This window comes from Panicum virgatum, chromosome 4K, assembly GCF_016808335.1.
Source record: "Panicum virgatum strain AP13 chromosome 4K, P.virgatum_v5, whole genome shotgun sequence".
NCBI lineage: Eukaryota > Viridiplantae > Streptophyta > Magnoliopsida > Poales > Poaceae > Panicum > Panicum virgatum.
This window is the reverse complement of record NC_053139.1, coordinates 19,744,321-19,771,199: the sequence shown is the minus strand read 5'-3', so window position 1 is coordinate 19,771,199 and position 26,879 is coordinate 19,744,321. Positions and strand designations below refer to the sequence as shown.

Below are 26,879 nucleotides of genomic sequence, written 5' to 3'. Positions count from 1 at the left end.
CTATACCAACTACCAAAAGTGGGGCCCATCCGTCATTCTCTCTTTTCTTCTCTCCTCCTTTTCTTTCCCCCTCCCATCGTTCACTCCGCCCCTGCCCCCCTCTCTCTCCAAGCCGCGCCGCCCCCACGCCTCCTCCCTCCGTCGGGCTCGCCGCCTCCTCGCCGCCGGTGAGCCTGCTCGAGATCTGCAGCGGCCGGATCCACCGGCGCCTGCGCCTCGAGCTCCGCCGACCCCCTGCGTCGCGGCGGTGAGGCGGCGCCGGCCTCGAGCTCCCTCCCTCCTCTCCCCGGGCAGATCCTCCGCCGGCCCTGCGCGCGCGGTGGTCAGGCGTCCTCGAGGGTGGCCACTGCGCCATGACCGCCGTGGTGGCGCCCTCCTCCACCTTGCCCGGCGTAAGGCCGCCGTGGCGCGATCCGGCGGCGGCAGGGGACGAGCTGCCCATGGCGCGCGTGCGGGACGACGGGCGCAGCGCCGCGGCCGAGCTCTGCCTGCTCGAGCGGCGCGACGGCCGGATCTAGCCCCCCTGTTGTCCGCCCCCCTTCTCCCCCCTCCCTGGCCGGCGGCCATGGCGGAGCCCGCGGAGCTCTCGTCCGGCGGCGGCGGCGGTGGCTCTGCGGAGCAGCACAGGGGAAGGAGGAGGAGTAGCGGCGGCCAGCGAGCAGGCGTGGCGTGGGGCTGGGCGGAGCGCCTGGCCGGAGGTCACGGCGAGGTAGAGCGGCGGCGGGACGGCGGGGCAGGCGCGCGTCGGTTGCGAGTGGGCCCAGAGGCGGGCCATGGCGGGCCGCGTCGACCTCCGCCTTGCGTGCAGTGACCTCCTCCCTCCCTCTCTCTGCTCCGGCCGTGCTAGCATCCTCCCTCTCCGCGCGCGGCGGTCCCTGCCTCGCATTTTCCTGTACCGGCGTCCTCTTGGATCTTGTAGGGGACGCCAGTGCGAACAGTCTGATGCCCTTACAGAGTTGCGTCGGAAGCTGTGCCTTCTCATCGCTAACTGTGCCTTCTCTCGAACTGACACTGGCTTGCTCGTATACTCACAATCCCTAAGATTACATCCAATGAATGTGGAGATGGGAGCCGGGGAACATGAGTTTCTCGATTCATAACGCGCGTCTTTGCTCGTCGCCGCCGCGCCATGTGGATGTACGCACGCAACCATAGCCGGCGGCCACAAAGAAAGTCCTCAACAACCTGCCTGGCTTGACTCCACTTCCCAGGCAGCTCCTAGCCCCGCGCCGCTCCTTCTTCCCGGCGCCCTACCTTCCCTCCGCTCCAGTGGCGGATGCAGGATTGGAGGCAAGGGGGGGCTGAAACAATAGAGATGTTGATTTGTGTGAAGATTTAATAGTGATTTGGAGGTCTTGCTACAGTGTTTTACGTGTAATTAGGGGAGCTTAGGGGGGCTTGAGCCCCCCTAGCCCCCCTCCTGTATCCGCCCCTGCTCCGCTCCACCTGCTCGGCTCCAGGAGGTCCTCGGAGCTAGCCGCGCGATGTCCCCGCGGCCAACCATGCCTGCTCCCCCTGCGGAAGAGTGAGCTCCTCACAGCCAGCCGTGCCTGCTCCCCCAGCGGGGGCGCGAGCTCCCCACTGGCAGGAGTTCGACGATGGGCGGAGCTCGAATGAACGGCAGCAATGGAGATCGCAAGATCCGCGATCCCCGTTGAGATTGTGCTCGGTTGCGCCTAGGGCTCGATCTTGGATGGAGATAGAAAGGTTGTGGTGCCGTGGATGAGAGGAATCGACCGGAGGTGGAGTGTGGCCGGCGAACGGGAGCCGCTCTGTCTGCTCTACTTTCGCCAAGAAAGAAGGAGCAAGGAAGAGGTCCTCCGCTGCTCGCGAAATTGGAGCATCACTGCCTCACGAAATCTGATCTCACCTTTTTGGTTTTGTTTACGTATCCCTCTCAATGACAATAGCGCCCACTAGCAGATGGCAAAGAAACCTTTTATTTGTTAATGGTGATGCAAACATCATTGGGCGATAAACATTTTATTTATTAATGGCGCATGTTTTAAAACATTGATTTTTTTCTTTCTAAAATGGCAATTAACAATGGATTTCTGAATAGTATAGTGTTACGATCATTTTTCTTATAAACACTTTATGGGCACTACAAACATTTCTTACCAAATACACACAGCCACAGTCAATTTAACCAACGACAGCTTTTTTTACAGCTTATAGCCCACGGTAGTTTTTTTCACGGCTCACGGCTCACAATAGTTTTTTTTTAACAGCCACAGTCTAACTAAACACATCCTTATTCATTCATGTATGCCGATTGAATGGTGCCACAGGTCCTACGTGCCTATGCGAGATGACTACAACAACTACAGAGGAACCCATTATATATATTAAAAAAAAAGTTTCAGAGGAACCGGTTCATTTGCAGACTTGGCTCTGTTTTCCCTCTGTTGCGTACTTGCGTAGCTTCAGCGATGGAATGTTGAGCAGCTGCTGGTGATGTGTCCCTGATGATGGCCCATTACCGGCCCAACAAACTGGCTGCAGATATCTCTCTCGCTCTCTTTCGCCTACTCACTCTGGTGCCTGGTCTAACCCAGTTAGTACTAACATACTTGGAAGTTATGGACCTTTGACATAAATGGCTTGCGTGTTGCTGGGTCGAGAACAACCCAACGGAAAGTAGAGTACGGCCCAGAGTGCAGATTGCCCTATAAAAAAAACTGGACAAGGCGCAGGCTGGCTCCTGGCTCCTGGCTCCATTCTCGTTCGCCTTGCGCCGCTCACTGCTACGCGTCACAGATCGGCTGCTGGTGTGGTGCGCGCGGTCAAACTGACGTGGTTACACACGCCTTCCGCGCGGTCGAACTGCTGATTACTAGCCTAGCTAGCCGCCCGCCCCGCCTCCACGACGCGGCTCCACCTGCGTGGACCTGGTCCCTCGCGCTCGCGCACGGACGAACCCACCCGGCTACAGAGTGGAGACACGCAGGCGGCCGGCGCGCCACCGTACCGAAACGACAACGCTCGCCGCTGCCGCGCCGTGTGGACGTACGCACGCAACCGCGCGCAGCCGGCGGCCACGAAGCAAGTCCTCAACAACCCAGCGCAGATGACAGATAACAAGCCAGAATTCGACAGGATCACGTTACAGTAGCAGGAGCGTTTCAAGCCGCCGGGTGTACTCCGACCTCTGACCACACTTTGGTACGGCCACCGGCCCGGGCTGTCCTTATCCTAGCTAGCTACTCCTGATCTGGAGGGTGAGGGCTCTGCATGGGATATTAGAGTATCGCTTACTAGTGTAGATATAGTATCTAGATTAGTCAAGTATTGCTGAATGTCGCCTTTTTTTCACGATTTGTAGAGGTAGCTGGCAGGTGTTGACAGCCCTGTCCGTGCCCAGTAATCATCCACATTCGGATTGGGGGTAGGAAGTTTATAAAGAGCCGTATGATTTGGTCGTGCTCCTCCCGTCAAGCTAGTAGCGGTCTCCCTGTTGTACCAGTTTAATATTCTATTGATCTAACCATAAGATATCATAGATATAGCTAGCCTAGTACTTTTGACTCGAGCTGCAACTTCTTCCACTCCCTTGCCTATAGAATATTTAGAGTTGAGTGTAAACTTGTGTGTGTCACACTACCTCCATCCTGCTATTTATCTTACATCTATTTATGCAATTGAATATTCAATCTAAATCAGTTCATTAACTAGCCTTAGCAATTTCAACCGTCGTCTTCCGTGTGGAAATATAAATGTCATCCCGGTATACTTCCGGATACCTACAGTGATATTCCGTATGCTTGCGAATATATTTGTAATTTATGAAATATCTACCACCCTCTTAGTTTATGCGGGCGTCATCGCAAACCTTGATAGGCGCCAACATATATGCACTACGTCCGTGCCACAAGTTCGGAAGCAAACCAAACAGATGCCACGGTTTTTGGTGTGAGAATTGTGACCCAGTTTGGCAAACTACGGTACTAATTCAAATACGTGAGTCTTTTGGCTGTGCATTTTACTATTGGTCTTTAATCTTCGATATTGGTCCCGGTTAAGGTTAGATTCCTTAGTTCCAGATCCAACAACTAGGGGCGGAAGGGCTCTCTTTACTCCCTATTCCAACTGGGACTAAAAGTCCAAATTTTATAGTCCCAGTCAGTAACACTAATCTGGACTAAATGATCATCCTTTAGTCTCGATTGGTATCTCTATCCGGACTAGTCCCAGTTGGGATTACCAACCGGTATCTCTACTAGTGTTTGTGTATCTATCTCCATCCCAGAATATAAGTTTTCTCCGATTCAAATCTTTTAAACTTTGACCATAAATGGTAGAGAAACTATAAAAATTGACAAACAAATGTGATCTCAGTTTATTCATAATGAAATTATCACAATATGTAACAATTTCTATTTAAGATTAATTATTTTTAAAGATATTATTGGTTAAAATGACTTTATTAACTAAGTATAAAGTTCTTATATTTCGAGGTGGAAGTAGTAAATTGTTGTCTCTGATTCACCAAGGTTGGTTTGACTGACAATGTTTGGCACCAGGCTTACGTTGGAACGATGCTTCGAAAATTCTGTGTTGCTGAAAGATCATGCATCTAAAACTTAATCCGCCTTCTAGAGCTTCTAACACCACTGTTCCCATTAGTCAATGCAACCGAGTAAAAGGTGGCAGTACGCTGAAACAACAGAGTTATTACTTCATGATAAAAGGGCCATGTAAATTTTCTCCCAGTTAAAGGTCCATCTGCACGTGCATTGACCAGGCTGAACAAGAATTTACAGTCGGGACACAATTTTGGATGGAATCATAGAAAAAGAGGAAATCCTGGATATTTTGGCTTCGTTTAGATGTACCGTACAAAGTTTTTGAATGGGAATCTTTTCACATTTAAAATATTAAACATAGACTAATCACAAAATTAATTAGGAAACCCGATTGTTATGTAGGTGCCGTAACATTCTTTTAAAATTTTGAATTTTGAATCTAAATAAGACCTTCGATAAAAAAAGTTCTAAATACCTTTTGTTACCTGCAAGCGTGTTATTCTTTAGGGTAGTCTAGCTGTCCGGCCGGGGATTCCATCGAGACGGTGGAGTTATTGTCTACAGGAAAATGTTTAATATAAATAAAGAGACTCAATCACTCTCCCACTTGCATATGGGTGCCACAATCATTCCATGCATCGACATATCCACCCCATATTAAGGCGCTGTTTAGCAGGATTTTTTAAAAGTGGTTTCACAGATGAAGAAAAAGAAGTATATATAGCTTCACTAGCTTCTAGCTTTGAAACTTTTGGTACGACTTCAACAATAGCTTTGTTGGCGGCTTCGGATGGAGCTAGCCGCCCGCCCCGCATCCACGACGCGGCTCCACCTGCGTGGACCTGAGACGTAACGAGGAATGGAATGATTGATTGTATTAATTGATGGTTTAGATCACTTCTTATATATGTATAAGAGGGAAAGAGTGTCTATTCTCGAAGGAATATGCCCATTCGTGAATAGCTCCTTTAGGATGGTCCCTTCGTGAGTTGGCCCTTTCGAGAAAAGTAAGCGCCTAATGACTAAACTAATTAACTATTATAGAAATTAATCAGTAATACTAATTTCTTCATAACACTCCCCCTTGATCAATTTTCTTCTTCTTTGTAATCAATTTGATATTCTTGTGGTCTTGTAATCTATCAAATAACTCGTTGAAATCCCTATGGGAAAAATCAGGAGATGTGATATATATAACTCCCCAAAAAACTTTTTCAGGAAAAATGTGAGGAGAATCTTTGGAAAACCCTGTGGGAAAAACCAAAATAATTCGGGTATACTAGGCAAAACTCCTTCAAACCCAGTGGAAAAATAAGGAGAAATACCATAATATACAATAACCAATGTCAATAGACCCTTGAGATAACCCAAAGTCTTAGTCTAATAACACATTGACCCTATGCTCAATATGCTTCAAATATCATCTTTTAAAAACCCTGGTGGGGAAAACTAGATGATATAGCATATAACTTTATGTTGACACTGCCTCATTAAAAACTTTATATGAGAAATCTCAATAAGAAAAACTCACATAAAGAAAAGAGTACAATGTATCGTATGTTCCAATATCATCCACCAAAAATCTCTATGGGAAAAATTGATGATAGGACATAATCTTGTGTTGATATTATCTCATTAAAAACTTTATATGAGAAACCCAAATAGAAAAAATCATACAAAGAAAAGAGTGCAATATGATATATTCAACAAGTTATTAATCAGAGAGACGAGAGACTCTCCCCCTGAAACTTGCAAACTTTTTGTACCAATGTACTCAACACATATGAAATGTGCAATATGGTATACTTTGTAAAAATCTTAACAAAATTATCACAATACTTAGTTTGCAAATATTCATATGTCCATATGACCTATGGAACAGAACCATTTTAATGCAAAATATTGCATTAAGTATAACTTGTCTCCATCTAAACAACACAAGCTACATTACCTTTATAGATAATGACCTTTGATTCAATAGAATCAATACCACATAACTTCAGTATGTGACATATCATTCTGTCAAGCTATACACATTCATGTGTAGCCTTATACAATACAATATCAGAATGATTAATGGAATTGACCATTAAATGTCTACGTACTTAAAGACTATTATATATTAGTCTTTCCATATTCATGTAAAGCTTATTTTAATGATCTGGAATATTGGGGATCTTATAAATAACCAGAATCATGATATCCACATAAACGGATCACGCATTATACCAAATCCGTATGTGCTATTTTAAGATATCAAAGATATTCTTAACTTCAATCTACCAATCTTAGGTAGAATAGTGCAGCTATTAAATAGCAAATTATTGCAAAGACAATATCCGGCCGGGAACTTTTGCAATATATATATTAGCGCATAAATAGCACAGAGATAATGGACCACATGTCCTATTATCTTAATTCAATCACTATGGCATAAAACAATCTCTCCTCATATGTTTCTCTATCATGAGGTAGAACCACCATAGGATTCACTTTCATATTAAATGATTCAATATGATATGGATATAGATAGCTTTACTATAAAAACCTGGGAGAAGATATTTAGATTCTAAACACAAAATAAAATTTTGGTTTAGACCGTTATCTTCCATCTCTAAACTCTGTCTCTAGATTACAACGTGTTCTTGACAAGTGTTCATTACCAATAATGTCAAGATTATTGACCATCATATAATACTAAAAAATCCAATTAAGGATTCTGAAATGAACACCACGTGTAATCAATCTTGTATCCTTCAAAATAAGAAATACATACAAAGTTGATTGTACCAAAATCAACTTAACCGCTTTAAGCCATATAATGACTTAAGCAATACACGGTATATGTTGCGATTTTATATATAAGTATTGGATATGTAAACTCCTTCCCGGAAGTTTCACAATATATCATATCAAGTGATCATATGTGATCACTACATCTATCAATTATCAACTGTAAAGATAAATGTTTTTGTACTGTCAGTCAACAGATAGTATCGAAAATGGAGAATAACCTGCATTGAAAATCAATGCTCCGGGCTTTGTGTAAATCCCTTGTGCTACTAGTCTTGCTTTAATCTCACCACCTCATTGTTCTCAATCTATTCTAGGTTGAAAACACTTTTGTACTCATAGTAAAGGTACATCTAGGTGTTGGCTTTACTACCAAAAACACCTCTCTTCTGGTGAGCAAGACTATCTCTGTATGTATAACTTTACTTAACAAGTTCCAGTAAGAGTGACAAAGCACTCTGCCATGGTCTTATTAACTGGGTAACTTGGGATAATATATAAAATTTATTCAGAGAAATTTGTATCGATACATGTAGTCTTTATATGAAATAATTCTCCGGTTATGGAAACTTAAAAATGAACTCTGAATGACTCATCGTGACTTCCTTAAACGAGAGTTAGGGCTTTCCGATATCCCAGCATCAGCATTTTGGTGCACCTCTAAGCTGGGTTGTGGATTATAAATATCCATAGGACATAAAATGTCCTCTAGGTTTCTTTCAACCAAAGGTTGAGTTGCATTTACTACTTTAGAAGAAAAGTCTTCTATTGCTAGCATGAATAATCCTGCTTTATGGTCATACTTCTCCCCCTCTTATTTGCAAATGGGAGTTGAGTGGTTTTATTTAGTACCACTATTTTTTCTGGCACATACTTGCATTAGATTAATGATTAAATGCATGTGGCAGTTTATTTGTAATACTATGCAAATCAATAATTCTTTGAACTCAAAGTTCAGTTAATTTTAGCATGTGATCTTGAGCTTGAAATGGTTTATGCATTCAAATGTTTTCCGGGCATTATATATGATACTACTAATCTCCCCCTAATGCCTGGAAAAGCTCATTTATACTAAAAGCCAGCATACAGGTTGTAAATAGATCATCTCTAAGAGATCTAGATACTGAACAATCGACGGAGATTTGAAATCACATATTGATCCCCAATTTCCTGTGTGAACTCATCAATGTATGCTGCGGTGGTGAGAGTGGTACGTATACAATGTAACCAATCTTACGCAAATAGTAATTCTTCATGGATCTCCACGTACTAAATGCATATAGGGGATATCCAGTTAATTATAAGTCTGGAGTGTGTAAATATATCTGACTGCAACACGAAGTTGGTAATAGCATTATGGTCCTGCTATGACTTAATGTCATACATCTACATTCCAATTTATCCTTTTGGATATATAACTAAACTTATGTTATAACAAACAATCGTCATTGAAGGTACAAAGGTTTAGTAGTGTTCAGGATAATGCTCATAATAAGAGTCATTATCTACCAAATGCATGGCTGAGTGTGTAAATTTTACACACTCTAGATCATCTCATAGATGTATCTATACAACCATGAAATGCCTAAACTGTCCATACAATCTTTGTATTGGACCCATACATATTCTTTTGAATATGATCAAGAATCTAATAGAGTCAACCTGATTTTAAGATAAGAGGGTCTAAAATCTATATCCCTGTGGTACTTACAGTATCCACATTTTGGAAAAATCAGGACCAAAAGAATTGCCAATAATTTTTCACACATCTCTTTGGATGGCCAAGTTGATCATTCCAAATCTTGACTGGATCAACAATGTGAAAAATTCTTATACGCAACATGTTGTACGTGAATGGTTGTATGCATAATACAACAAAGATGAGTCCTATCTCATTTTTTATATGCAATATCCTATGTTGTCTTCTTGTGTTTACATATGAAAACACATTTGGATATCTCAATATTTTAGTAAAATATGAGTTGAATTAGGACATAATTAAATGTCCTCAATTGTTTAGTCATATCCTTAGGAAGAATGATAGTGGAGAAGAGTCGACCAAACAATCATTGCATCGCATTAGCGATTGCCAAAATTATTCTCTCTTCTTATCATAAGAATCAGGAATATTTTGCTTCCGTAATTATAGAATTAGTGGTACAAATTATCCACTAGGCACATATGATTCCAAATTGGAGTGATTCCCATACAATCTATATATGACAAGAATTCAACAAAAATCTTGTCTAATATATAGAAAAATCCATGAGTATTGTCAAGTATCAAATTCATCAATATGATACTCAAAATAGTTATGCATTGACAACAAGTGTTACTACATATTTCATTGGACTAAACAATTTCAATGGACCATGAGATTATTCCAAATCTCGAAGTAAGTCATTCAAATTATATTTGATGAGCTTGTTGTCCATGAATTTAGGTTCTATTATGATAGAAATATGGTTGTTTGTTATGTGTATAAGATCCAGCAAAAACAACCAACTTCTTAGAGAGCTTCAAATGCAAGATTGAAAAAACTCTTCAAATCTTATGTCGTAGTTCTTGTTTTATCCCTTATTGATGTTTGATATAAATTAATTTTTCCTTTCATAAGATATCCTTATCGATAATCTTTATCGATATTGTTCCTTAACAACAGTAAGGCACATTTTCTATGATCTATAATAAACAACCCCAATCAAGAGTCATTAAACTCTTTAATTAGTCTATGGGATAAAACTAATTAATATCTACTGTCCATGTGGGATATTGATGCCATCGAGAGCGAGTTCAACAGACTCCTCTGAAGTCAATATCCACAACATGTGACAAACCATTGATTTAAATGAATTTGCACCTAAGGTAAACTCATAATCACTATGGTGATGTTGTGATCTCAAATGCAATATTTTACAATTATATATCTTACTATAGTTTTGGATCATTGTAGGTAACCACATAAATGTGTAGACCATACAACAAATCATCATAAATTTGGATATACACAAGACAGATAATCTCTATGTCAAAGACAAAGAGTAGATCTTATAGTAGGCAATGCAAATTGCTGCCTAAGCACGATCTCTGGGCAGAATAATTCACAAGGAATTAAAAGCAGTCTTTGCTTAGGACTCTACTACCTTGTGTAATAATAAAACAATATGATGACAAAGAGCAATCCAAAACATTTATTTTGATTAAAAACACGTCGTAGGTAATCATCAAGTTTCAAAGAGTTTCAGAGAAACAAGATGTAGACCTCTCAGTAATAAGTGATTAGATCACTGCTATGGCACGGTCTCAAGGTAGGATAATTCATAAAAATTAAACGCAACCAATGCCATAGTCTCCATTACCTTGTGTTAATTAATCAAAATAATCAAAATATGCATATTGCAAATTTTTAATCCATCAAAGATTAATAATCTTTAATGATATTCATATCTTAGTTAAATTGCAACTAAGTCACTAGCAAATTTAACTTGTATGTGGTGCAAAAATGTGGTTTGAGGGCACCAACATACTCAATTCTATTATATAATTATAAATGTAACCTATGTGTTGGTGCAATAATAGGGGGTTGAGTGCACCACATACTCCAAAAATATAATAGAACTAAAATGGCATTGTAATATAATATAATCAAACCATAAAATATATTACAATGACAATATTCAAACAATAACAAAACACAAAGTGTTATAGTTGGGTAGTGGCATAATTTATGCAAAATCACATAGGATCAAAGAAAAAACTATTTCCTGTGTTAGCCCTTCTAGCAAAAATGGTTCGATTGCCATTTTGCCTTTTTTCGGATTAGGCTCACATGAGCCTAAATTTATCCAATCTTAATTAACTATCAAGTAATTAAGAGGATCCAATTTTGTTGCAATTAAAATTAATTAATTGTCAAATAATAAAACTGACAAACTATGTATATTTAGACACGAATAATTTTCTGGTCTTAAAAACAAACCATGTAAAGAAGTAAAAACTCACCATACTGATCAGCTCCATGACTAAAGCAGGAAATCATAGACACAAAAAAGAAAAACAAATGTCTAAATATTAACATAGTGAAGCAACTACAATATATTATGTTATGATGTAATTTATAAAGACTCGTAGGTCTTAAAAAAATCTATTTACTCTAGGTAAATAATTTGCATCATAAGGCATTTAAACTCAAAGTCTAAAACAAACATTTATTTATCAATTACAAATGCAATATATTGCAGTGTTATATGGAGGGCTAAACAGAATAATTTGAGGCCTCAAATAAAAATACTTAGAACAAAATATTCTAAATATGTTAATCAATAGAACTTAGCGAGCCTTATTGCAGGATTGCATGTGAGAGAAAAAAAAAGAAATGGAATAGCAAGCCTGGTTCGGCTGGTGGCCTCATTAAATAATTTGATCTGCAGCTTGGCGTGGCCTATCTTGGCCCAATTAAAAAAACTAGGCAGGTTGGCGCGCTTTGCGCGCCTGTAGCAAAAAATTTGATGTAAAATAATAATAAAAATATATTATCGTATATTACAGTTAAAACAATATCGTGTTGATATATTTTGGCAACGTGTTGATGTATTGAATGAAGTGTGATAGGTATAGTTGATAGATTGTCATATAATTATATTTTGCGAGTTTATGAAGTGGAATTAAAATCCAATAAGTAGTAGGGGCTAGCACGTGTAGACGTAGTGTATGAAATATAGTTATTGTTTTCATGTAAATAAATAATTAAATATATTTTGTGGGTGGATTCCAATTGAATATTATGTGGGTAACACCTAAATAACACACAGGGCCCACATGAGCCCTGTATAAATAGTACATAGAAGAATTTATTTTGTGTATGTTAGTAGATATAATTGATGGATTAGCTTACACTAATTATTAATTTTGGTAGAAAAAATGATAGGGTTAGAAATGAATGTATGATTCAATTATATTTTGCGAGTTCATAAAGTGAAAATAAAATCCAATATATAATAGAGGTAAATGTAGTATATAATTTTTTTTCATAAAAAACTAAACATTTAAACACATGGGGCCACTTTTTAATTTTTTTATTTTTAATTTCGAATTATTTTTTTATTATGAACAGTACCCGGTGGGGCTTACATGAATAGTACTTTTTTATTATTTTTTATTATGAACAGTACCCCCGGCCCCACATGGACAGTACATTTTATTATTTTTTAAATGATGAACAGTACCCCCGGGCCCACGTGGGCCGCGACGCATGAGCGCGCGCCAATTCCTGGCGCGTTAGTATAGTACTGAATTGACAGGCGGGGGATGCGGTTAAGGGGGGCTTCCCAGGAGCCGCCGCTCCTTGCCCAAAGGGGCACGCCGCCGCCGGTTGGCATGTGCCGCGCCGCCTCCTGGCCTTTGCGCCGCACACAGCCCCTCTCGCCCCTGCACAAGCGCTGCCGCCGCCCGCTGGCCTAGTGGCCTTGGCACCGCTACCTCTTGCCCCTGCGCAAGCACCGCCGCCACCGTCGTCGGGGCCTCCTGCCCCTTGGTGCGCCGGGTGCCGCCGGAGGCCGCCGGAGGGCGCCACGCCCAGCGCCGCCGCCGCTTGGCGTGCGCCGTCGCCCGCGGGCGTCCGCCTGTACCGCGCGCGAGCGCTGCCCCTGCTCTCCCTCATCCCCTCCTACTCCTCGGCGCCCACCCCCCATGCGCGCCGGCCTTGTTGGCCGCCGGCCTCCGTCCGCGATGCGGGCCGCCGGTGCCGGCCACCGTTGGCCGGGATGCCATGCGGGAACCGCCAAGGATTGGGGGCCTGCGAGGACGGGTGCCATGCCGGACGCCAGTGGCCACCGGCGTGCAAGGAGGGGTCGAGGGTGGGGCGCGACCGCAACGTCGATGGGTCGCAACGGGAACGACCGCTGCCTGGCCATGGCGCCGGTGTGCGCCGCTAGCCTGCGCACCGGAGGGCGCCGCTACTGGCCGTGCCCAGCGCCTCTTCGGCGCCGCCCCTGGGTGCCGCCGTGCCGTGTGCGTCAGGCGGATGCTGCTGCCGCTCGCCGGATTCCCACCGCCGTTCCGTGGCCGGGTGAGCACAACCGCCGTTCTGTTCTCAGCGAATAGACTACTCGTGCCCAGGGAAAGTAACGTGCGTGATAACGTATTAGCCGTAGAGAGGAATGGAACGATGGATTGGATTGTATTGATGGATGGTTTAGACCATTTTTTATATATATACAAGAGGAAAAGTGTGTCTATTCTGACATGTTCCTCCGTGAATGACCTCTTCGAGATGACCCTTTCGTGAGTTGGTCTTTTCGAGAAAAATAACCGCCTAATAACTAAACTAATTAATTATTATAAAAATTGATGACTGATACTAATTTCTTCGTGACAACAGACCTGTCCCTCGCGTTCGCCCACGGACGAACCCACCCGGCTACAAACCCACCCGGCTACAGAGTGGAGACATGCAGGCGGCCGGCGCGCCACCGTACCGAAACGACAACGCTCGCCGCTGCTGCGCCGTGTGGACGTACGCACGCAACCGCGCGCAGCCGGCGGCCACGAAGCAAGTCCTCAACAACCCAGCGCAGATGACAGATAACAAGCCAGAATTCGACGGGATCACGTTACCAGTAGCAGCAGGAGCGTTTCAGAGCATGTATTGTGGCCGGTGACGAGCGGAGGGAGAGCTGATGTGGCGCAGGAGAGAGAATCCAGCGGGTGGAGACCAGGGTTTAACTTTTCGGCGAAATTTCGCCGAAATTTCGGTTTTTTTTCCGTTTCCGCTAGTTACCGGGATCCGAAATTTCGGTATTTTTCGATATATTTCGTTTCAAAATTCAAAATTCAACAAATTTCGTCCGAAATCCACCGAAATTCGCCGAAATTCGCCGAAATTCACCGAAATTCCGGAACGGAATTCCGTTTCCGCCGATCACCGGGATTCTACCGGAAAACGAAATGGTGAACCCTGGTGGAGACTGAAACGCCGACTGACACAGGCGAAAACGCACTGCGCGTTCTCCGATAGGCTGAGCAGCGAGCAGCAGCGGAGCCCACCACCACCCCACGCCGTTCCAAGCCCGCAGCCGCCGAAATCTATAAAACTTGCTCTCAAGCCACCGGGTGTACCCCGACCTCTGACCACACTTTGGTACGGCCCGTGCTGTCCCTATCCTTGCTAGCTAGCTCCTGATCTGGAGGGTGAGGGCTATACTACAGTATCGCTTACTAGTGTAGACATAATGTCTAGATTAGTCAAGTGTTGGATGTCGCCTTTTTTCACAGTTTGTAGAGGTAGCTGGCAGGTGTTGACAGCCCTGTCCGTGCCCAGTAATCATCCATGTTTGGATTGGGGGTAGGAAGTTCATAAAGAGCCGTATGATTTGGTCATGCTCCTCCCGTCAAGCTAGTAGCGGTCTCCCTTGTACCAGTTTAATATTCTGTTGATCTAACCATAAGATATCATAGATATAGCTAGCCTAGTACCTTTGACTTAAGCAGCAACTTCTTCCTCTCCCCTGCCTATAGAATATTTAGAGTTGAGTGTAAAATTGTGTGTGTCACACTACCTCCATCTTGCTATTTATCTTACATCTATTTATGCAATTGAATATTCAATCTAAATCAGTTCATTAACTAGCCTTAGCAATTTCAACCGTCGTCTTCTGTGCGGAAATTTAAATGGCACCCGATATACTTCCGGATACCTATAGCGATATTCCATACGCTTACGAATATATTTATAGTTTATGAAATATTTGCCACCCTCTTAGTTTACACGGGCGTCATCGCAAGCGTTGGTAGGCGCCAACATATATGCACTACGTTCGTGCCACAAGTTCGGAAGCAAACCAAACAGATGCCACGGTTTTTTGTGTGAGAGTTGTGACCTAGTTTGGCAAACTACGGTACTAATTCAAATACGTGAGTTTTTTGGCTGTGCATTTTCACTATTGGTCTTTAATCTTCGATATTGGTCCCGGTTGAGGTTAGATTCCTTAGTTCCAGGTCCAACAGCTAGGGGGCGGAAGGGCTCTCTTTACTCTCTATTCCAACTGGGACTAAAAGTTCAAACCTTATAGTCCCGGTCAGTAACACCAATCGGGACTAAACGATCATCCTTTAGTCTCGATTGGTATCTCTATCCGGACTAGTCCCAGTTGGGATTACCAACCGGGATTAAAAGTTCCTTTGCATGTTACTTTAAAAGGAAAGCATCTCATGTAGAATTACATGAGCTGTGTAGGTGGGATGGTAAAGAACCTATACACGAGCAAGAAGTCTCTACTAGTGTGTGTATCTATCTCCATCCCCAGAATATAAGTTTTCTCCTATTCAAATCTTTTAAACTTTGACCATAAATAGTAGAGAAACTATAAAAATTGACAAACAAATGTGATCTCAGTTTATTCATAATGAAATTATCACAATATGTAACAATTTCTATTTAAGATTAATTATTTTTAAAGATATTATTGGTTAAAATGACTTTATTAACTAAGTATAAAGTTCTTATATTTTGAGATGGAAGTAGTAAATTGTTGTCTCTGATTCACCAAGGTTGGTTTGACTGACAATGTTTGGCACCAGGCTTACGTTGGAACGATGCTTCGAAAATTCTGTGTTGCTGAAAGATCATGCATCTAAAACTTAATCCGCCTTCTAGAGCTTCTAACACCACTGTTCCCATTAGTCAATGCAACCGAGTAAAAGGTGGCAGTACGCTGAAACAACCGAGTTATTACTTCATGATAAAAGGGCCATGTAAATTTTCTCCCAGTTAAAGGTCCATCTGCACGTGCATTGACCAGGCTGAACAAGAATTTACAGTCGGGACACAATTTTGGATGGAATCATAGAAAAAGAGGAAATCCTGGATATTTTGGCCTCGTTTAGATGTACTGTACAAAGTTTTTGAATGGGAATCTTTTCACATTTAAAGTATTAAATATAGACTAATCACAAAATTAATTAGGAAACTCGATTGTAAACTACGAGACGAATCTAATAAGCCTGATTAATTCTCCATTAGCATATGCAGGTGCCGTAACATTCTTTTAAAATTTTGAATTTTGAATCTAAATAAAACCTTCGATAAAAAAAAGTTCTAAATACCTTTTGTTACCTGCAAGCGTGTTTTTCTTTATGGTAGTCTAGCTGTCCGGCCGGGGATTCCACCGAGACGGTGGAGTTATTGTCTACAGGAAAATGTTTAATATAAATAAAGAGACTCAATCACTCTCCCACTTGCATATGGGTGCCACAATCATCCCATGGCATCGACATATCCACCCCATATTAAGGCGCTGTTTAGCAGGATTTTTTAAAAGTGGTTTCACAGATGAAGAAAAAGAAGTATATATAAGCTTCACTAGCTTCTAGTTTTGAAACTTTTGGTACGACTCCAACAATAACTCTGTTGGCGACTTCGGATGGAGCTGTACCAAATGGTGTGCATACAAACCAACTTCACACTGTAGCACCTTGAAGCTGATTTTCCCTCCTCCCAGTCACAAGACCACAAGAATTGTGGCTCCGCCTGCTCCAGCTCCTGTACGCATCGGCTTCACACTAATGTTTCGGACGGCGCAAAACGGATAAAGCCAAAGCAGGTCGAAACCCTCCCCTCCAAAACCACCTTGTCTTCGCCAGGGCCAAATCCGCATTATCCGGTAGATGGAGTGACACGAGACGCGCGGCGAAGTGGCCAGTACGCGCCCCTCCGCAGGGCAGGCATCGTCCATATATAGGCGTATCGCTCCATGGTCCCGTCCGTACGACGCACGTCGAGGTCGTGCAACACTGACCCACTGTAGCACGGCGCCCCCTGCTGTCACGTACTCCTCCCCGGCCGCGTGGCAGGGCAGGGCGAAAAGTGCGTGCGCTACCTACCCAATGTTCACATGGATCGGTACCAACTCGATGATCGGCACGTACCGAGGCGAGGCGCGTAATCAATTATCGCCGCTCACCCGCAAATATATATATATATATATATATATATATATATATATATATATATATATATATATATATATATATATATATATATATATATATATATATATATATATATATCAAGCTAATCAGGCCCTTCCGAGACCGCAGCGAAAGGGACGCCCAACCGCGTGATCTTCCGTGACAGTGTTTTAGTCGTTGGGGGCGCAGTCGGAAAGACGTACAGGAATCTACCACGTCTGTATCATTGTTTTTAAGTCTTTTCCCCCCTTGTAAGGATGCTTTATAAAATTTATGATGGAATATATCAAATTCGTACAAAAATAATATAGCTGTTCCGACGCATAATAATAATTTTATTTATAAATCAAATACTATTTTTTGTCCCTCAATCGGAATTCTAACCAGAATTCAAAAATATTGATTGGAATGCTAGCCGGAATTTATACAAATCAATTTGAAACCCAATTGGAAGTTGAACAATCAATATGTCACGAGGTTACAGTGCAGCCCTGTACATGGAGTGAAATTGTATAAAATAAATAGTGTCATGTAGATCTGGATACAATTTATATTATCCGAAAGAACATGCAAACAATGACTCCTTGATCCGCCTATCGGAATCCTAGTTGAAACCCGAACAAATAAAACCCAAATCTCAATTGAACCCATATGATCAATACCTTGGGCACCCAACAGCCATGGCATGGTCTATACACCGAATGAAAGAAAACAAAGTTGGTAATTTTATCTAGATCTAAGTGAAAAATTTAGAGGTAGCTACCTTAAGAGCACCATACTAGTACAACAATAAAATTCACACAAACCCACGAAACAGATGAGAAGTATACAACCGGCAACAGCAACTTGAGCTGGCGTAGGTCAAACATCATCAGCGGCTTAGCCTAGCCTTCGGTGTGAACAAACTCCCATCTCATTGTCCTACTAGCTACAGTTTCTCCAACGCCAATCTAGCGATTCCAATGAGGGAAAAAAGAGGGACACTCTTAAATTTTTCCTTCACTTAGAATTTTTGAACTGCACGTGCAGTGACCAAACTGGAAAAGCACTCGCAGAAAAATCTCCCGAGCCCATCCTGCCCTCCTGTTGCAGTCCTCGAGTATGGGCGGGCCCTATGTCACGCTCCGCTGTACTTCTCGTGGGCCCCACCCCGTCCCATCCCCTCAGCAATCAGCCGCCGTGGTAGCCATTAAAATCCACCTCACTTCGCTTTCCTCTCCACGAAGCCAGCGAAAATCCAGTAGAGAGAGAGAGGGGCAGAGGGGAGGGAGGCAGGAGGCAGCCGGCAGCCATTACTCCCACCAGCCAGCACCACCACCGCTGCTGCTGGGGACGCCTGCAGCAAGTACAGGCGGATATCCGCTTCCATTACTGTATCTCGCGGCGGCGGACCAGCGGCGGCAGAGGGTTCGCTTCGGCGGCCGCAATAAATTCCGCACCCCCCCCCCCCCCACCCCCATGGCAAGGAGGGCCGCCTCCTCGCTCGTCTCCCGCTGCCTCCTCGCCAGCAGGGCCGCCTCGGCAGGCGCCGCGCCCGCTGTCCCCTCCGCGCTCCGCAGGCCAGGTATCGTTTCGATTCGTCTGAATTGGTTGCTCCGCATGCGTAACATAAATACATAATCCCTGCTCCTGCTAATTCGAATTTCGAACCATCAACCTCTTTAATCGCTACCTGGCCTTCTCCGCTCGTTACAAGGTCTCCGAATCATACGGGTTCTTGATCATGGCTTGGTTGTTGATCAGCTCTGTTTTTTTCTTTTCGTTTTGGTTTCGTCGATATCTTTGAGGGTTTTTTTTTTCAAAAAAATATCTTTGAGGGCCCCGGCTGCTGCGTCGTGTTCACCGTTTCTTGTTGGCTTTGGATCTGAGCAGCCGAGCAGGCATGGCTATCTGAATTCCAGGGGTTTCCGCTTGGGCTGCCCTTGTGTAAAGGCACCAGCTCTGAATCCCTTTTAGTTAGATTGGTGCCAATCCTAGGTTTGCTTCAGTTTCTTCATTTGTTTCAATTTGTGTTTAATTATTGCTTCATACCTGACCTGCTGATGTAAAAGTTGAATCTTATAGATCCCCCCCCCTTTTAATACGAAACAAAACATGATTTTGACCTCGTATTTCTCTGGAATTAGTTCTTCTATAGACGGTCATCACCACTCTCTCTCTCTCTCTACGTGTGCGTACTGTACGAGCCCACATCATTCGGAGAAATGGTCCTTGCAAGTTGCAACTCCCTCCATATCAAATGTTTGCTTTCACCCACTCTCTTCTTGTGCCCGCTCTGAGTTACTGCCACGTGGGCCCGATACCAGGCCCACACGGCAGTGGCTCGAGAAACTAACATTGGCATACTTTATGGCCATTCCCGGCTTTGCCCTCGCCCTTACGACTCATGATGTTGTGGCTTCTTGGCCTTGCGTCATCAGTGAGTCATGGAGGGAGTAGGAGCTTGGACTTTTTGTGTTTCGTGTGCTCTGGGGATAAGATTTTTTTGGGATGTGTTTCCTCCGGTCCTTATCCGTACAGTGGAAAATCTGAGCGTTTGGACTTCTGCAATTTCGTTTGCTACCACTCAACTGCTTGATATTGGATTGTTCGTGGCGGGGCTCACCAAGTCACTTTCGGAAAATACATATTGCAAATTAGATTCACGATCTGTTTAGCCAAATTCTCTAGGTAACCGGACTGTGTCGTAAATTTATTTCAAAGTAGTGTGAAAAAGGATGGCATATTTCAATCTGTCATTTTTTTTGCAAAATTGACATTTCACCTTGTGCCAATTCTGATCGAATGGAAGATAATTGACAAAATGATGTGTCCTTCTCTCGTGGCGGAGGAAATCAGGACTTTTGGTTTTCTGCAGTTTTGTTCCCTAGCGAACTACTTGCAATTGCTACAGGGCCACCAAAATGGCGTGCTTCACCTAGTCACCTTGGTACTCAACGCATGTTCAAATATTCATGTCCAATTTAATAAAATTTACTAGGCAGACGAATTATAATGTAAAATAAAAGAAGGCATCTTCAATCTGTGCCGTTTGCAATATTTTACATTTCACCTATACCAAATCTTTTTTCGCAACCGTGCCTGGACACGTTTTTCATTAAGAGGAAGAAAGAAAGTAGCTACAAAAGGAACCTATACCAAATCTTATGTTACTGAACGTAAGATACCTGACAAATTGATGTATTCCTGTCTTCCTGAATAGCCAAGCTCCATTTGTTCTGCTACCAAAACTGAATTCACGAAATAGTGCAGTCCTTTCAGCCCAGTTGTTGCTTAACATGGATGAATTTGTTATACTTAATCCACTCATCCGAACAACAAATTCTCCGTGTCTGAAATAATTCTATAGGATTGCACTAATAATTTTTCTTGTGAAAACAAGAAGGATGACACGTAGTATGATGGGCTTTACTATCGATATGTCATGTTTATTCATGCTTTGATGGCCAAAAATATGTTCTGAGGGTCCCGTTTATCCTTTTGTCTGCTGTACATCCAGGCCTCATTAATGTATGTCTCATAGAAATCTGCTACTCTTTAGTCTTGACACATTTATGAGCAAAGTACTGTCATGTCTGCTCACAGTGCACAAATTCTGCCTGCAGATGGGACGCGCGGATTGTTGCCAGGGGTCCTTCAAAGGTTCAGCACTGCAGCAGCAGCAGAGGAGCCCATCTCGCCCCCAGTCCAAGTGAACTACACAAAGCTCCTCATCAATGGCAACTTTGTTGATTCCGCATCCGGTATGTAACTTTCATTTCATTCCTATTTGAGTGAACTACGCTACTTCAGCTGGTTAGCATCCCCTAGATAGCATCAGTTCAATTAGTAACCATGCAACCTTGTTTTTTTAACAAAAAACAAGTAACAAGACTTATACCATAACCACTTTGTTGGGCCTCCATGATCCATATATGTCTGTAACCTTGAAAAATCTGGTCTTGGTCTGTTGCTTAATATCTGCTTATAGTGTGAGGTGCAGAAGAAGAGTAACAAAAGTGCCATATCTTCTGAAATGTTTCGAGATATGCATCCAACAAGTAAAAATGCATATTTTTTTTAGAGTAGAAACATGCAACATTCTAAGTCATTCTCCTTTAGCAGCTATGCTTCACCACAAGGCACTACACTTACCAGAATTCAAACAGTTGTACTTGTTCACTCTAATATTATTGTATTAAAAATATACCCCCTTCACTCAAAATACAAGAGGTTTTAGTTTTGTCCAAAGTTAACTTCTTTAACTTTGACCAAATTTATAGAAATAAAAATGCACCAACATCTACAACATCAACTTAGTTTCATTAAATCCACCATAAATATGTGTTGATATTGCATTTATTTGGTATTGTAGGTGTCAATATATTTTTCTATGAATTTGGTCAAAGTTAGAGAAGTTTGACTACAATAAAACGATGAAACTAAACATCTTACATTTTAACAGCTTGCATTTTAGAAAGGATTGGAGTATGCAGAAAAAATATTGCCTACTGTAAACCTGCTACATGGAACATTTTATTGTAGTTTTTTTTTGTGTCTTCTATGGTAAGTCAAACTCACCAATTATGCGGTGCATTTTCATCTGATCAGGCAAGACCTTCCCAACACTGGACCCTCGTACAGGGGAGGTAATTGCTCATGTGGCTGAAGGTGACGCGGAGGATGTTAACCGTGCCGTCGCTGCAGCACGCAAGGCTTTTGATGAGGGGCCGTGGCCGAAGATGACTGCATATGTAAATACTCATCTTGACATTTTAGTTTCCGTTGTGTCATTGTAGCCTACAGCCATGCTCACAGCTGGTCGGAATTTATCTTTGCAGGAGAGGTCCCTTATCCTGCTACGGTTTGCTGATTTGATCGAGAAGCACAATGACGAGATTGCTGCTTTGGAGACATGGGACAATGGGAAACCATATGAACAAGCTGCCCAAATTGAAGTACCGATGGTGGCCCGTCTTATGCGTTACTATGCTGGTGACTGCCTTATTTTTTATATTAAGTGATTTTCAAGTACAATACAACATACTTACATGTCTGATTCTGTTCCCTTTTTTTTATCTGCAGGTTGGGCTGATAAGATCCATGGGCTCGTTGTGCCGGCTGACGGACCACACCATGTACAGGTCTTGCACGAGCCAATTGGTGTTGCAGGTCAGATCATCCCATGGAACTTCCCACTGCTGATGTTTTCCTGGAAAGTTGGCCCTGCTTTGGCATGTGGGAACACTCTTGTGCTCAAGACTGCCGAACAAACTCCTCTTTCGGCCTTGTACATCTCCAAGTTGTTGCATGAGGTTGGTGCAATTAATTTCGTGTTTTGTTTTTGTTTTATTAGTAAGGGAAGTCAATTAATAATCAATTACTGCGATTGCCCCTATTAAATTTACACTGAGAAGAATAGGCTCTGTTTCATCTGACAACCTTTTTTATGTTCCATTGATGCATGTTTGAGTTTTATTGGGAATAAAAGCTGCTATAGGATTTGTCAAACATGTTTTTTTTATATATGTAATATATATATATAAAAAAAAACATGTTTGACAAATCCTATAGCAGCTTTTATTCCCAATAAAACTCAAACATGCATCAATGGAACATAAAAAAGGTTGTCGGATGAATAAAACATGCATCAATGTGATGGCAACACCACTGACTTTCCTATTAACATAGGCCTACACCAGGGGTCAGCATTGAGCCCTTATTTATTTGCTTTAGTGATGGATGAGGTCACAAGGGATATACAAGGTGAGATCCCTTGGTGTATGCTCTTTGCTGATGATGTGGTGCTAGTTGACGAGAGTAGGGCAGGGGTTAATAGGAAGTTAGAGCTGTGGAGACGCACGTTAGAGTCGAAAGGATTCAGACTTAGTAGGACCAAGACCGAGTACATGATGTGCGATTTCAGCGCGATTAGGCATGAGGGGGGAGACGTTAGTCTAGATGGACAAGTGGTGGTACAGAAGGATACTTTTCGGTATTTAGGATCGGTGCTACAAAAGGATGGCGACATTGATGAAGATGTTAGACATAGAATTTCAGCTGGCTGGTTGAAATGACGACAAACTTCTGGCATCCTTTGTGACAAGAGGGTGCCACAAAAGCTAAAAGGCAAATTCTATAGGACAGCAATTCGTCCGGCGATACTATACGGTGCGGAATGTTGGCCTACTAAAAGGCGACATGTCCAGCAACTGAGTGTAGCAGAGATGCGGATGTTGCGGTGGTTTTGCGGGCACACAAGGAGGGATAGAGTCCGGAACGAAGTTATTCGGGATAGGGTCGGAGTGGCACCAATTGAGGAGAAACTTACCCAGCATCGGCTGAGATGGTTTGGACATGTCCAACGAAGGCCTCCTGAGGCGCCGGTGCGTAATGGGGTTCTTGAGCGGGTCGATAATGTAAAGAGGGGTAAAGGTAGACCTAAACAGACGTGGGATGAATCGGTTAAGAGAGACCTTAAGAATTGGAATATATCTAAAGAGATAGCTTTGGATAGGAGCGCTTGGAGACTAGCTATCAATGTGCCTGAACCTTGAACTTATTTCTTTCGGGTTTCATCTCTAGCCTACCCCAACTTGCTTGGGAAAAAAGGCTATGTTGTTGTTGTTGTTGTTGTTTGTTTTTTTTATATATGTAGATATATGGAGTGATCTCTCATACCTTGATGTCGTTTTACTAAATTTTCTCCCTTGAGTTACTATGCACCACCACTACTCCCAAAAGTGGAACAAATTAGAAAAAAAATTACAAATTGTGTTAATTGGGTCAATTGTTTAGTTTTATGTTGATGTGACCTTGTTCCATTGCATATATAGGATTCTTGTTTTCAGTTCGTACATAGGATGGTTGCGATGCTGACTGCACATGTTTAAAATAACTTTTTTCCGTATATGCACAATGTAAAGAACAACTGCACCTCATTTTATTTTGAGGGCTAAAAATCTCAAGGCGACCTGTTAAGGAAAATCATATCTTATTCATATAGAGAAATAGAAAGGATCAGCACGCGTACTTTGGTGAGCACTGATTGTGACAGTTTGGACATGTGGATTGATCAGATTAATTCAACATCTATTTGAGTTGATGAAAACTACTAGTACTATATTTTGATATTTTTTTTTTCAAAGAGACAAGAGCAGGCCCATACTGATTATATTAGATATGCATAAAAAAGAGTGTTTACAAGATGTAAAAGACCAGAAAAATATTAGATATGTTTTGTCATAGTTATCAGACATGTATTGCAAGTATAACTGCATTTACAGATCTAGCCACGTTTTGAGCATGCAATTGGCCAGTTGTCTAGTAAAAATATATAAGGAATAATATTTTTTATAGCCTGTACAATTTTCATTTCAACCAGAGCTGATCATACCTTGCATTTTAAATAGGCTGGACTCCCTGAGGGTGTCGTGAATGTTGTCTCTGGTTTTGGTCCTACTGCTGGTGCTGCTCTTGCTAGTCACATGGATGTTGATAAGGTAAGCAATTCTTGTATTTTTCTTATAGAGGATGGCCAGAACAACAATACGCTATGAGTAATCATATATTTCTTTCCTTCAACAAAGCTTGCATTCACTGGATCTACCGACACTGGAAAAATTGTACTTGAGTTGGCCGCAAGGAGCAACCTTAAGCCAGTGACACTGGAGTTAGGAGGCAAGTCTCCTTTTGTTATCATGGACGATGCCGATGTTGACCATGCTGTTGAGCTTGCACACTTTGCCCTGTTCTTTAACCAGGTATTTGTTAGCATTATGTCAAAATTAGCAGATAGTTGTGTTGTCAGTTTTGATTACTTTAGCAAACAATTTTCCTTGTCTTTATGAATTTTTAAGGGACAATGTTGCTGTGCTGGATCTCGCACGTTTGTACATGAGCGTATTTATGATGAGTTTGTGGAGAAGGCCAAAGCTCGTGCATTGAAGCGTGTTGTTGGTGATCCATTCAAGAAAGGTGTAGAACAGGGCCCTCAGGTACATATTGTTCTGATTCAGCATGTTTAGTGATTTATCTAGTTTCCAACTTCTATAATCACATTGCCAGCCATTAATTTGTGGAGCTTCTGGAGGTTTGATTTTCCTTAATGTAGTAGTTATGTCGCCAGCTCATACAAGCTCATACAAACTTATCAGTTCACCTAGTGAGCTATTACATTGCCAATTATTCTTCAATACAATTCATGCAAATTTAACAATTCTTTCAATCAGCAAAAAAACATACAATGGATTCCTGTAAATTTATTCTTTTCAGATTGATGACAATGTTAACTTTTATTACTCTAGAGTTCCTCCATGTCTAGACTGAAGTAACTTGCAAATTTTTGTTTGTTTGTAGATTGACGATGAGCAATTCAACAAGATCTTGCGCTACATTAGGTCTGGTGTCGACAGTGGAGCTACCCTTATGACAGGTGGTGATAGGTTGGGTGACAAAGGTTTCTACATCCAGCCAACGATTTTCTCAGATGTACAGGTAAGCTTTGACTGCATCAAAGTACTACAAAAAAAAAATTATGTCTCTTGCAATTGCAAGATATGCTTAATCTTTCAAATAATACAAAAAAAAATGTATGCTTAATGTTCATGGTATGGCTGTTACAGGACGGCATGAAGATTGCTCAAGAGGAGATATTCGGGCCTGTTCAGTCGATCTTGAAATTCAAGTGAGTATTATGCTCTTTTTTATGTGTCTAGGATCTGAAGCCATGAGTAGTGAGTAGTAGGCAAGCAATTAAGAATTGAAGAGAAATCTGAAGCAGCAATAAATTGGGTTATAACTTTTTTTTTGCCCTGCTTCAACAGAGATCTGAATGAGGTTATCAAGAGGGCAAATGCGAGCCAATATGGATTGGCTGCTGGTGTGTTCACCAAGAGCTTGGACACGGCCAACACCCTGACACGCGCTCTCAGGGTCGGTACCGTCTGGGTGAACTGCTTCGACGTCTTTGACGCCGGGATCCCCTTCGGCGGGTACAAGCAGAGCGGCATCGGGAGGGAGAAGGGCATCGACAGCCTGAAGAACTACCTGCAAGTGAAGGCCGTCGTCACACCTATCAAGAACGCCGCATGGTTGTAGGTGTCGCATCTGTGACCCTCTGGGCATGGACTGCAGACGTTCATTTCCTCTCTACATCCCAAACAATGTGAAGATGGCGATGATCGGATCGAAGACGATGAAGAAGATGAAGATCAGCTCTAATAAGATTCCCCCAATAAGCCTTTGGTTGGTGCCTATCTTGTGTAATTTGGTTCCTCCCTTTTGCTTTGAGATGAGACTGTTATATTGTAGCAGCAGAAAAAGAAGTTGGAAGTGCCAGTGGTCAGCTTGTTTCATTTGCAAATGAGGAAATCGAGAGCGGTAGCATAATTTGAGTGGCTGTATCTTGAAGGGACGACAGAGCTGGATAAAATTTGTGATAAACATGGAAGTAGTTCGACGGCGTCGAAGCCAATCGAAACGCATAGACGTTGGCAGTTGGCTGCTAAGCCAAGGAACTATTTTTAGCCCAGGTTACGAAAACCGATCCTGTTCGGAGGACAAAAGAAAAAGAGCCAACCTGCATAACACAATGTGGTCCTGTTTGTGGTGAAC

The 26,879-nt window shown here is 42.5% G+C and overlaps 1 protein-coding gene across 1 annotated transcript; it reads left to right on the top strand.

Moving 5' to 3' along the window:
* The first annotated feature begins 18,526 nt into the window (after positions 1–18,526).
* LOC120703420 (aldehyde dehydrogenase family 2 member B7, mitochondrial-like) lies at positions 18,527–26,734 on the top strand. The gene is made up of 11 exons (XM_039987504.1): positions 18,527–18,849; positions 20,891–21,028; positions 21,876–22,018; positions 22,106–22,259; positions 22,350–22,579; positions 24,677–24,766; positions 24,854–25,027; positions 25,124–25,261; positions 25,623–25,760; positions 25,889–25,950; positions 26,090–26,734. The coding sequence occupies exons 1-11, from the start codon at positions 18,744–18,746 to the stop codon at positions 26,361–26,363; spliced, it is 1,647 nt and encodes a 548-aa protein (XP_039843438.1). The 5' UTR covers positions 18,527–18,743; the 3' UTR covers positions 26,364–26,734.
* The last annotated feature ends 145 nt before the right edge of the window (positions 26,735–26,879 follow it).